This window comes from Xyrauchen texanus, chromosome 2 (genome assembly GCF_025860055.1).
Source record: "Xyrauchen texanus isolate HMW12.3.18 chromosome 2, RBS_HiC_50CHRs, whole genome shotgun sequence".
Taxonomy (NCBI): domain Eukaryota; kingdom Metazoa; phylum Chordata; class Actinopteri; order Cypriniformes; family Catostomidae; genus Xyrauchen; species Xyrauchen texanus.
The window spans coordinates 28,351,870-28,365,318 of NC_068277.1; the positions used below are offsets into that span (position 1 = coordinate 28,351,870).

General features: G+C 36.8%; 2 protein-coding genes across 2 annotated transcripts; both read right to left on the reverse strand.

Annotated features, from left to right (window-relative positions):
* Positions 1-4: 4 nt before the first annotated feature.
* On the reverse strand, positions 5-6,154 carry harbi2 (harbinger transposase derived 2). The gene is given in 5 exon segments (XM_052151884.1): positions 5-427; positions 511-622; positions 732-847; positions 2,703-2,831; positions 2,834-6,154. Coding segments are annotated over 5 exon segments (1,038 nt in total). The 5' UTR covers positions 3,141-6,154; the 3' UTR covers positions 5-53.
* Positions 6,155-6,288: 134 nt separating this feature from the next.
* On the reverse strand, positions 6,289-12,720 carry serf2b (small EDRK-rich factor 2b). The gene is made up of 3 exons (XM_052151921.1): positions 12,599-12,720; positions 6,720-6,828; positions 6,289-6,608 (listed from the first exon to the last, which is right to left on the reverse strand). The coding sequence occupies exons 1-3, from the start codon at positions 12,603-12,605 to the stop codon at positions 6,542-6,544; spliced, it is 183 nt and encodes a 60-aa protein (XP_052007881.1). The 5' UTR covers positions 12,606-12,720; the 3' UTR covers positions 6,289-6,541.
* Between the last annotated feature and the right edge of the window lie 729 nt (positions 12,721-13,449).

Sequence of the window (13,449 nt, forward strand, 5' to 3'; positions counted from 1 at the left end):
GGGTTAAGTCATTTAGAGACTTAACTGCAGCGCCATTGTGCTGTTATTCATTTTTAACTGAAATATTGTGTGGTGATCTCATCTCTGACAGCTTTGCCAGCCGGATGGTCCAGGGTAATGGGGTCAACATCATCAGGGGAGAGATTGTATTCATGTGGCTCTCGCTCCTTTCTTATGGTGGCTATGTTGTGGAGTATAACACAAGCACCCACAATCTGTGATGCCCGCACTGGTGACACTCTTAGTTCATGAAGACAGTTAAACCGTCCCTTTAAAATGGCAAAAGTCATTTCTATCTTGGCCCTTGTTTGACTGAGGGCTGCATTAAAGTCATGCTGTGCTTTTTTCTCAGGATCAGGATAGGGGGACATCACAAAACTCTGGCAAGCATAGGCTTTGCCTCCCACCAATATTCCATCAAATAGCCCTGTCAATGAACAGAAAAAAAACAAGTAGTACATGCCTCACAATTTTTATAAATTGTTGTCTACTGTTCCCGTTTTGTCATACCTTCCTGAAAGCGCTGATATAACACTGACTCTAGGAACATTTTGGAGTCATGCACTGAGCCAGGGCATCTGGCATCCAAGCTTGTGACCATACATTGATGATCACAAGTCATCTGCAAGTAACATAGGTCAGGGATACAGGTTAACACTGCATAATGACAATGTCTAAATATCAATATTCCCATTAGTCAAAGACAAATAAACTTGCACATACAATTTTACCTGTACATTTAGGCTGTGAGTACACTTTCTGTTAAAATAATCAGCCTGAACTTCTTTTATAGGTGTTGAGATTGCAATGTGTGTGCAACCTACAGCTCCAATGACTCTTGGGAATCCTGTCAGGGATCAAAGCATCTGTTTAGTAACTCTTAATGTCGTCATTATTGAAAGGTGCAAGTTATTGGGTAACACTTTACAATGGTTCCATTTGTTAACATGAACTAAAAATGAACAATACTTATACAGCGTTTACTAATCTTGGTTTGTTTTAAACGCTCATATATATATATACACACACACACACACTAGGGCTGGGATAAACGATTATTTTTTGAACGATTAATCTAGCGATTAAATTCCGATGCATCGATTAATCTAACGATTCATTTTTCCAGTTCGATTCGATTATCTCCCCATTAATTGACTAATAGCAATTTATACATGTTGATTTACATATCTGAATGAAAAAAAAAAATAATTCCTTAACATTGCAATATATGTTTATTGTTCTTAAAATTCCAAAATAAAAGACTATACAAGTGCAAAGTAATGCATTCTTAGTCAGAGGTAGCGTTCAATAAAACCTTGAAGCCTTGAAAACACATAGGCCTAGCTTACTGAAAAAAAATGCATCTTGTAATTCTTCTTTCAGAATAAAATAACAACAACTTGATGTCTAGCATTCAATAAAAAAATAAAAAGGTCACCCAGCCACCCTTTCTTAGAGCTATTGAAAGAATACAGTAACTATTGTAAACTTGGGGGCTTTAAGCTAATACAGAAAGTGCTTTTCCAACAAAAAATAAATAATGAAAATAAACATTCAGAATTCAACATTTATGTTGAACATACTGAAAAAAAGCATCTTCATTCATATGCAAATAACTTACACTCTGACACTTTCCTTTCACGTGTGTGCGCGCGGCGCCTCTTCAGGTGCTGGTGAAATGCGGTGGTGCTAGAATGGAAGACCATCTCCATTTTGCAAAGACGACATATCACGGAATTTTTTCCTTTAATTTAAAAGAATTCCCATACTTTAGAGGAACGAGTGCCTTGTACTTCTGATAGTCTGAGGAGCCACTCGTGTTGCTCCTACTCTGCGGCGCCGCCATCTTTGTTTTAGGTCTGACGAATCGACGCGCATATTTTTGCGTCGACGTATTTTTTGCGTCAACGTCATCGTCCCAGCCCTAATACACACACACACACACACACACACATACATACATACATACATACATATATATATATATATATATACGCATACAGTACTTTGCAAAAGTCTTATGCACACAAGATGTTTCACAAAAACATTTGTCTTAAGAGAGTTATTTTTTATCTTCAGCTTTAGTGTGTCAATAGGAAATATAAATGTTAGACTCCCAAACATTACTTTTGGAAATAGAAAAGATTAGAATAGTAGAACAAGATGGCCTGCAACGGATGGGATGACCCCCACAAAGCCCCCCCACTGAACACAGCGTCAGTCTGAGATTACATAAAGAGAGCAATTAAGACTTTTATCTTAATAGATACACTGTGTCCAGGTGTACATAGGAGAATTGGGCTGTTTTAAAAGGCAAAGCTGGTCACATCAAATATTGATTTAGTTTTTTACGTTTACTGGACTTTGTATGACAAAGTGATCAATGAAAACTATTTACTTCTTTATTTTTGAAGACATCCTCACTATGCAACATTTTGCACAAGCACCTAAAACATTTGCGCGCGCACACACACACACAAACATATACAATAAAAATTTGTACATGTTAACATTAGTAAATGCACAATGAACTAACAAGGTACAATTGTACTTTTATAAACTAACATGACCAAATATTAATAAATGCTGTTAAAAATTGTTCATTGTTAGTTCATGATACCTGATGCATTAACTAATGTTAACGAATGGAACCTTATTGTAAAGTGTTACCAGTTATTGTTAGGTGTATTAATCCATCTTACCAGCTATTTTATTGAAGCCATCTTTTATGGCCTCGGTAGGTAAATGGCCAGGGAACACAATGAATGTGTTTAAGTATCTCTGCAATGCGAGAACCACTCTTCGAATAGTTCGGCAAACGGTGTTTTTCTTAGATTCTCCGCATCACCCACCGCATACAAGTACCTACCACTTGCAAAGAAACGCAAAGCGATACATAACATTTGCGGCACAGTGGTTGCACGGCTTCTCTGCGTCGGGTTTTTATTGTAAGGCTCAAGAAGCAGACATAGATACCAGATTCCCTCAGCCGAAAATCTGTATCTCTCGTACAAATAATCATCAGGGAAAGCCAGGGGATTCTGTCTATCCCTAAACACTCTTTCTCTGCGAAGAGCTTTTTGTAAAATTTGGGCTCCGATATCAACAGGACGTTCTAGAAAAGGTGAAGCCATTACCATTACTCGACATTAGTGTTTCAACTTTTGTTCTTTCTTCACGGCGGATCGCAAACTTAAATAGAACATTACCGCCATCTACTGATAGCTTGGACCCGGGACTTTCAACTTTGATTAAGAATGGCCTCTACTGTGCATTGTCATATAGCCCACTATACATAATATAACTTACCTTATGCAAGAGTAAACAGTAATAACAACGAATAAATAAACATTTTCACACAGAACCCCCTCATAGTTTAGAGCAGATTAAAACTAACTCGCACATAATTATATTTGCATATGCAGCAGTGTGCCTCAATGACCAAGTCTTTATGCAGTCAAACAAACTACTATGATATACATCATACTTTCACACACACATAGACATCATATAGATACACGCCCTATCGACCGCTTGCCTACTGGCGCGGACGAGCCGCGGCGCCGCCATCTTAGATCGGTCACCCGCTCCACTCAGGGTAATCTGTATGGCAGGTGCAATTAACTGTCAGCGCATTTAATTAATCATACCTCACTGAATATCGAACTGATTTTCACGCGGAGTTTTTTTGCTGCAAAGGTCATTCATGTAGCTATGATACACAGGACACATGGTTCGGCGTATTTTAATATTCATAGTAGGCTTAACAGTAATATAATATTCCGATATAAGATATAAAGTGACCAGACGTCCAAAATCAAAATATGTGATGTAGGATATAAGGTATTTTATAAATCACACACTATAAATATGATAAAGAATCAGAAACAGATAGTTGCAGTAAAGTAAGATATTTTAATAAATTGAAGAAACTATTTATAATGATTTGACACACACTCTCTCTCTCACACACACACACACACTCTCACAAACAAACAAGCGCACACACACACACAAACACGAACAGTCACAAACACGAACACACTGTCTCTCTCACACTCACACACACACACACACTCTCTCTCTCTCTCTCTCTCACACACACACACACACACCTAGCTAACGTTAGCTGGTTACGATTTCAGTACAGTAATATCAAAGATCCTTGCTCCTCCTCAATTATCTGGTAATATTCTATTCACAAAATACAACCAATAGTACGGTAATGTTAAAACTTCCTTGTGAAAAGTAATCCCCCGGGCCCTATTTGCGATGGTCCGCTGATTAGAACAGGAAAATGCTCCACAGTGCTCTGGCATCTTAACTGCTGCCGCGCAAAAAAACTAGGAGTACGACTGGTTTAAGATGGCGGCCGTATTTCTCAGTGCGCAGCGGCCAATAGGGCATCTAGTCTCTATATAATATCTATGTGTGTGGAAGTTGAGTTCAATCCTCTGCCCCAGTCTTAAAGGAATATTCCGGGTTCAGTACCAGTTAAGATTAATCGACAGAATTTGTGGCATAATGTTGATTACCACAAAGATACATTTCAACTTGTACCTCCTTTTCTAAAAAGAAAAACAAGAGGCAATGATCGAGGTTACAGTGAGACACTTACAATGGACGTGAATGGGGCAAATTTTTGAAGGGTTTAAACAGAAATGTGAAGCTGAATTATTCTTGAGATAAGGGACAAAAATTGTCTTACAAACAAATGTCATCTTTATTATTAAAATCAAGAAATTCATAATAAAATTACTGGAAAAGTAAAATCTAAAGGAAATGTGTATACCTACAACAGTAGGACACGTGGTCTGGTACGTTTTATATTTTTCATATTTTAAACAATGTATCTGCTTTCACAGCTTGTCAACTCCGTCATTCTCATTATTGTAATTTCTGTTAAAATTGTGGGATCAATTTTGACATTTTAGTGTAGTTTATACAGAAATCTTCAACTGGGAGGGAAATGGCTAGATTAATTAATTAGATAATTAAAGACTTTACACTTGTTGGATAAATCAAATTAAAATAGCACGCTTTTGGTGTCTGATGGAGTTGACACAAATGACAGTAAGATGCAATTTATGAAGTGAATAAATGTCAATTTTCAAAAGAATAAAAAAAAAAAAAGTGTTTTTATAAAAACCTGTTCCATTACATTGTTCGTTAGCTGAGACCTTTGTCTACAAATATATCCATTTCAAATTAATTTAGTATTAAAAAATAAAAACATGTTTTGTCTCGTATCTCAAGAATCGGTGAGCTTATAATGCCATAAAAGCACTTACATTAATTGTTCTGTTATAACTTGTATTGTTTGAGCTGTAAAGTTGTTTAAAACACTAAAATTATATTTACGCACAAATTGTTTACGTCTTTTTACTATACATTTGAAACAAAGTATTTATTTTAGTTTTTTTGGATTTTCTCCCCAATTTTGAATGCCCAATTCCCAATGGGCTCTAACTCCTCGTGGTGGCGTTGTGACTCACCTCAATTCAGGTGGCGGAGGACGAATCTCAGCCGCCTCCGCATCTGAGACCGTCAATCCGCACATCTTATCATGTGACTTGTTTAGCGTTACAGCGGAGATGTAGCGCATGTGGAGGTCCACACTATTCCCTGCGGCATCCACGCACAAATCTGAGACACAGAAACACATTAGGTGACTACAAGGAGGTTAACCCAACATGACTCTAACCACCCTAGCAACCGGGCCAATTGGTTGCTTAGGAAGCCTGACTGGAGTCACTCAGCACACCCTAGATTTAAACTTGCAAATCCAGGTGTGGAATTCAGCGTCTTTACTTGATGAGCTACCCAGGCCCCCCTGAAATTAAGTATTTAAATGTTTATGGATATAAATAAATTTTTGTGGTAATGAATATTATGCCACAAATGCTGTCAATTCAGCTTAATTTGTATTGAACCCGGAATAATCCTTTAAGAGAATTGTCCACTAAATAATTCTAACAAGGTCAAAGTTGTAAACGCACATTGATATAGAAAATATGTTGCTGTTTGCAGAAATCTAGCCTCAAACCTTAATTGAGACAGTAGTTAGTTGATGTAGGAGAATTACCTCATAATGCCCCATATCCTACATATCTGCTTCACATTAATATTGAACAGTAGAAATAAATTGGCAAAAGCTAAACAAACAAAAGTTGCATTATCCACATATTTTAGAGATAAAAGTTAAATTTGTGTGAATTAAAACATACACTTTATTTTATTAAGAAGGGTCCTCGATACAAAAGTACAGGATTGCAATGCAAGTCCAGATGTTTTGATATACCCATTTATTTTGGCTTGCTCTGATTATTTAAAAGAACTCACTCCTCCACAGCTGAACACAAACTAACCACAAATCATTATACTGTATTGGTGGTTTGCCCTTACAAGTACATTATGGACTTTGGGGTAAAACATTAAAGATTCAAAGTCTTCACATTTACACAATGACATATTCTCTCATGATAAAAAGACTTTCAGGCCAAGAATTCAGTGTCATGTTGGTCACAATGTCCTCCTCTGGTTATTTGCCTTTACTGTCTGGCTTCTCGCTTGCCTTTTTTTGCTTTTGTTGCATGATTTCAGCATCTCTGAAACAGACAAACAAAATCATATTACACTGACATTTACTATGATGCCCTTCGTATTTCAATGAATCTATTTATGATTAGAGGAAAAGCTTGGTGATCTTGAGGTTATACCTCTGCTTACGAGCAGCTGCAGAGAGGCCATCTTCGTTTCTCTTTCCTCTGCCCTGATCATTTTGCTTCTTGGCATTCTTTTGACGGGCAAGTTCACGCTGATTTCCCCCTACAGGACACAATATCGCAACACTCTTAATAATGGCTTGTCCATTCTTTTACTGGTTGTCAAAATTGAAAACACAAAAGCTGCAGAGTCAGACTGGACAGAGCATGGATTCAGAATATACCATTTTTTCCACCGTTTTAGATCTCAGGTCTGCCATTGGCAGGCCATCAGTGCTGTTGCGAAGAAAATGTACACATTAAGAGCTCCATCTGCTCCACCCATTAAACTTAGAAAGAAATAGCATTTTAAGGATTTCAGTTATGTATTCAAAATCATTATTTATATCATCTACCAAATTAGCCACACAAAAATGGAGATCATACTCCTACAAATGTAACAGCATTTAATTGTCGACAATAATCTATTCAGTATGGGGAAGAGGAAGTATATCCTATATACAAGTAGGAAGACTAGAGACGATGCTATTCTAAATAACCTGTAAACACTAATGTGTACCGTAGTGCCGCAACTAATGCATATATTGATAATCGATTAATCTAACAATTATTAGAATGATTATTCGACTAGTGGGTGATTATTGCAATGATCAATCATTAGCACATAACGGATTATTTAACTTGTTCCCAGACTTAAAAGGTTTTATTAAATGTGCTTACTAACAATAAAGAGGACAAAATCATTTTTTAAAATACCTCTAAATGACATTCACTGAATTGAAGTCGGAAAAAACACTTTTTATTAAGTTTAATTCAGTAAAGAAATTCACTGCAATAAATCCTACTGCTATCAAGTGTTTTTGTCTTGGTTTCCATTTAGAAGTCTAAAAATCCTTAAAACAAGATACACTTACTTGAGAAGCAACATTTAAGATAGTTAGACTTGCTTTTACAGTATCTTAACTATAACTGTATTTTGTATACAAGTGTATTTTTTTTTCACTTTGTTATAATTCTGCGAGTGCATTAAAGACTAAATATACTTACATTCAAGATCTATTCTCTAAAAGCAAATCTAAATATCTTATGAGCTGTTAATGCATCTTTTTTCAAAATATTTGTATTTTTAATATTATATTCAACATTCTCATAACAATTTTTTCTTCTGCAGTATAGCTAAAGATAATGTACAATGTTTTATAGGAGTTTTAGATATTTATATTGGAAAACGAGCCAAAACAAAAACAAATCAAAAAGGTATTTTGTTGCAGTGTATAATGGGGTGAAGACTCTTACCTTTCTGTTCACTTCAATTAATCTTTAACTCACAAAAAACAAACTCTCTCGCATTAATAAAGCTGCATATTGCCAATATTCTTCAAGATAAGAAATGCGCAGTTACACATATAAACTCATCAAGAAACGTCCCTTTTTCAGGACACTGTTTTTTAAAGATAATTTTGTAAAAATCCAAATAACTTTACAGATCTTTATTGTAAAGTGTTTAAACAATGTTTTCCATGCTTGTTCAATGAACCATAAACAATTAATGAACATGCACCTGTGGAACAGTGGTTAAGACAATAACAACTTACAGACAGTAGCCAATTAAGGTCTCAGTTATAAAAACTTGGGACACTAAAGAGATCTTTCTACGGACTCTGAAAAACACCATCTGCATGAACGTGCCTTAGGCATGCTGCATGGAGGCATGAGGAGTGCAGATGTGACCAGGGCAATTAATTGCAATGTCCATACTGTGAGACGCTTAAGACAGCGCTACAGGGAGACAGGAAGGACAGCAGATTGTCCTCGCAGTGGCAGACGATGTGTAACAACACCTATACAGCATCAATTCATCCCAATATCACACCTGCGGGATAGGTACAGGATGGCAACAACAACTACCTGAGATACACCAGGAACCCACAATTCCTCCATCAGTGCTCAGACTGTTCGCAATGGGCTGTGAGAGGCTGCATTGAGGGCTTGTAGGCCTGTTGTAAGGCAGGTCCTTACCAGACATCACCGGCAACAATGTCGCCTACGGGCACAAACCCACCTTCACTGGACCAGACAGGATTGGCAAAAAGTGCTCTTCACTGACGAGTCAAGGTTTTGTCTCACCAGGGGTGATGGTCGGACTCGCGTTTATCACTGAAGGAATGAGCGTTACACAGAGGCCTGTACTCTGGAGTGGGATCGATTTGGAGGTGGAGAGTTTGTCAAGGTCTGGGGTGTCACAGCATCATCAGAGCTTGTTATCATTACAGGCAATCTCAACACTGTGCGTTACAGGGAAGACATCCTCCTCCCTCATGTGGTACCCTTCCTGCAGGCTCATCCTGACATGACCCTCCAGCATGACAATGTCACCAGCCATACTGCTCGTTCTGATTTCATGCAAGACAGGAATGTCAGAGTTCTGCCATGCCCAGCGAATCTCAATCCCATTGAGCACATCTAGGGTCTGTTGTATCGGAGTGTTAGGACTAGGGCCATTTCCCCCAGAAATGTCTGGGAACTTGCAAGTGCCTTGGTGGAAGAGTGGGGTAACATCTTACAGAAAGATCTGGCAAATCTGGTGCAGTCCATGAGGTGGAGATGCACTGCAGTACTTAATGCAGCTGGTAACCACACCAGATACTGACTGTTACTTTTGATTTTAAGTTAAAATCGAGCATCCGGATTGGGACATCCACAACAAAATAAATTTAGTTGATGAAAAAAGAAATACCAAAAACAAAGTCACATACATGTGATCATAAATCGTTTGATGACAGCTCTTTGCCTTGTGGAATGAGGTAAAGCAAATCTTTCAATCCAAAATACTTACATATCCACGAAGGAGAGTATGTGCTATTCCTGTTTTTTTTCTTGGCTAGAACTTTCACAGTTGTATTGAAAAACTTCTGTTACAGTTTACTCTTATAAATGTTAGTAAGGTTGTTTATGTGTAGATGTGAAAAGTCTTGTAATTGATGTTGGGGCAGGGTATGCATTTTCTCTTCAGTGTTGTTCATAATATTGCAGTTGTTTCACTGCTTGAATTGGTTTAAATGCTCCATAGCACTTTAAAATAGAAAATTCTTATGTAGAATTAAAACGTGTTGCATGCGCCGAGGGAAGACAGATTTAATCGCGCATGTGAGCTTCTGCACGATCCTGTAACCAGAGCTCGCATATTTAGAATTTATAAAGCAAGATGCAGTGTTGCCAACTATTTTCAATGGAAAGTAGCTAAAGCCTGCTCGAAAAGTAGCTAAATGTCGCCAGATGACGTCATGCTTCATTAGCATATTAATGACGTCATTGCGTCGTATTTGCATTCTGCCTAATTTGTCGGTACTGTAGCCTACTTCAGTTTATAATAACGGTTATCTCCCTAAACCGTGCTCATACTGTTTTTATATAAGTATGTAGCCGAATGTCCAGTAAAACGGTTCTCAGTTACATATTTTCTGTTAGACAACGGAACGGAACTTAGCTAACGTTACATGTTTATGAGTTTGAAGAAGGTTTATTGTTGTGTTTGGATAAGTAAAATGTATAGAGTCTGTAAATATACGATCTGAAGTCGGAGAGTTCAGAAACCGAACCGGAATGAACTAAAACTCTGATTAGTAGTGAATATAAGCGCATGCCAAGAAAAAACGGTCAAATTAAATGTTTTGAATTAAAACAAAGGAGAAGGCAGCTGCTATGTGATCACTGATTGGTTCCTGCTAACACAGCGTGCACATGCGCAGCTCATTCATGTCTATGTCTGCTGGCGTGCAGTCAACGGAATGTGCTGCTCCTCTCAGCTGCTCACTGAACAGAGCAGACGCAGCGGGGAAGTAAGACCTCACGCTTACAGTACTGGCGATATTTGAAATTTGGAAAGTTGCTAAGGTTTGTCCAAAAAGTCGCTAGATTTGTCGCTAGTCGCTTTTTTGAAAAAATGTCGCTAAAGGGGTCTGAAAAGTCGTTAAAAATAGCGACAAAGTCGCTAAGTTGGCAACAATGGCATGATGAATATCATAAGGTTGCTGCATCACCTGACGGAAATGCGCACAGACATGGCTGGCAAGAGAATTTCAAAATAAAAGCACATCGTAAAAAACATTCATCGATGTTCTCATGTTAAATCGATGACATCAAGTGGCAGTAACAGATTAAGTGGCAGCTGCCAGTGGCAATGACGGGGCAAGTAGCAGCTGCCTGAGGCGATGACAGGTCAAGTGGCAGTCTAAAAGTATATACAACATTACAGATGAGGGGTCAATTGGCAGCCTCCTTTGGTGGTGACGGGTCAAAAATATATACATCACAAATATACGAATTTATAACACTAATGCACCAACACACTATACATGGCCGATTACACTCTTTTGTTGTAATTTATGATGACACTGATACTATTGCTAAGATATGTGTATACAATTGTTAATGTGCAGAAGAAAGACAAAAGAATGATGATAAAGGCATATCTTTGGGCAGATGCCACATGAGTGAATGGGCACTTGAAAGAATTAGAGTAGATTTGATTCCTTTTGTAGACTAATTAAACAAATTAAAAAAAAAATGTTTTTAAATTGAATGACATGGTCTTAAAAATGTTCTCTTAGCAAACAGATTTAGGTAAATTTGCACCAGCTCGCTAATAACTCAACACATTAGTGTGCAAGTTGACTGATTTTGACTGACTTGAACAATAAACAAAATTAGCTGTCGACCTAATGGTAGGTGGAGATTCAGGGCACAACTACCGATGACGTGGACCAATAGCAGTAAGAAGGTGTTTAGTCGGTAAGAATTTGTCCTTATGAACCACCAAAACTGACGTGAAAACACCTTTTTGTCCTGATTTTGTTCTAAACGACATCACACCCATTAATTCTTCTGAAGTATATCGGGGCCTTAACAGTAAATGACGAGATGACAGCACTTCACCAGAATATTGTAAACCATTAAATAAACACTGCACATTCAGGGCCAAAATAAAAGTAAATAGGAAAGAAATATATTTTACTTTTTTTTTTATAACACAAATATAATCCTCAAAATAATATTGATAATTCAGTTTTATATATATAAAAGTGCATATAAGTGAAAATTATTATATAATTCGCCCTTGTGTTAATTTAGTTAAAAACTGTGGGAAGCATGCATTCATTTTTTTTTTTGTTATATAGTTTAATGCCTTTAAAATATTGATACTACTTGACATTTCAGATCAAATACATTAGGTATCGAGATATTTATCGAAATTGGTAAATAGACTGAAAAATATCGAGATTTAATGTTTGAAGCTGTGTTGCCCAGCCATATGTACAATTAGTTACAGTCACAACCACAGATATGTGTGCACTTAGCCAACGTGGCAATAAGGGCGCCAGAGAGCTTTCATAACAATAACATCACCCTCACACAAAACGCTGGAAAATATCTATAATAAAACAAACGAAACAACTCTCTAATCTTATAAAAACATCTGACCACCAAATATAAAAACACTGACGGTATTTCGGTGGAAGACGTTAATTTTGCATTATTACGGACACATCAATCTTAAGTTCGCTAATGTAAAACAACTGTAAACTTAACCAAAAGAAAAAAAAACTTATTTAACTGATTTTTGAAAATGTTTGCCTTCCCGAATAATATATACTAATTAATATTCACCAACTGTCCCTTTAAATATTACTTTGCCCTGTTTAATGAGTAAATATTGTGGTTTCATTTGGACTTTACACGGAACATGCTAGCTGGCTAGTTAGCTAGCCTGGCTTTCGTACTGCTATTGAATTTGGATCGCCATTAAAGTACATCCCCTAACAATAATAAAAAACTGGTTTCATGCCAATAGAATAAATAAAGCAAATACCCACTCGTCATGATTGCTTTTGTGTCTTCGCCCGAGCGCAATGCTCAATCTGGCGTTACCCAGTGCACTTATGATGGCGGCGGGTCCGATGATGTGTGAAGAATGAAGATGGAAACGTGATTCCAGCAGACCTCATTACGTAATTTTTCACGTTTTTTTCAATGGCAACAAGCACATTGAACCAATTGAAATAAAATCAATACAATGTATAAAGTATTTACAATATTGGTTACGCGCTGGCTTAAAGGAGACCACAGCTGTACTCATTTTTAATTATTTACGAATATTTAGCCTAATCAAATGTATTATATTTTTCCAGGGTTGGGATCAACCTCAGTTACTTTAATTGTTAATTATTATTATTTTCGTTCTTTCCAAATTGTGTTCAGTTTCTAATTAAGTTTAGTTTCCCTTTGTTTCCATATTGTCCCAACTTGAGATATGCAAATTAGCATGTGCTATAATTTCGATGTATAATGCATCTTTTCCAGTTTTTTCTTTTGTTACAAAAAGCATGTTTTTGTGCTGCACTACAAATAAAATAAACAAAAACCTAAAACATGTATAAGATTAAAGACTAATGACATATAAAATAAATCAGTTATCAGGGGTATCCATTTTATATATATATATATATATATATATATATATATATATATATATATATATATATATAATAGAGAATTAACAAAGATGGCAAATTATACAGCTAAATCTTTTATCAATTCTCACTGCTAATTTTATTTTTTTACACAGGTCTACAGTGGATGCAAATCTCCTTGCCACAAGAGCAAAAGTTGTTAGCAGGGGCGCACAGTATACGCGAGTCCATATGGTGGATTTGTTTACGACCCG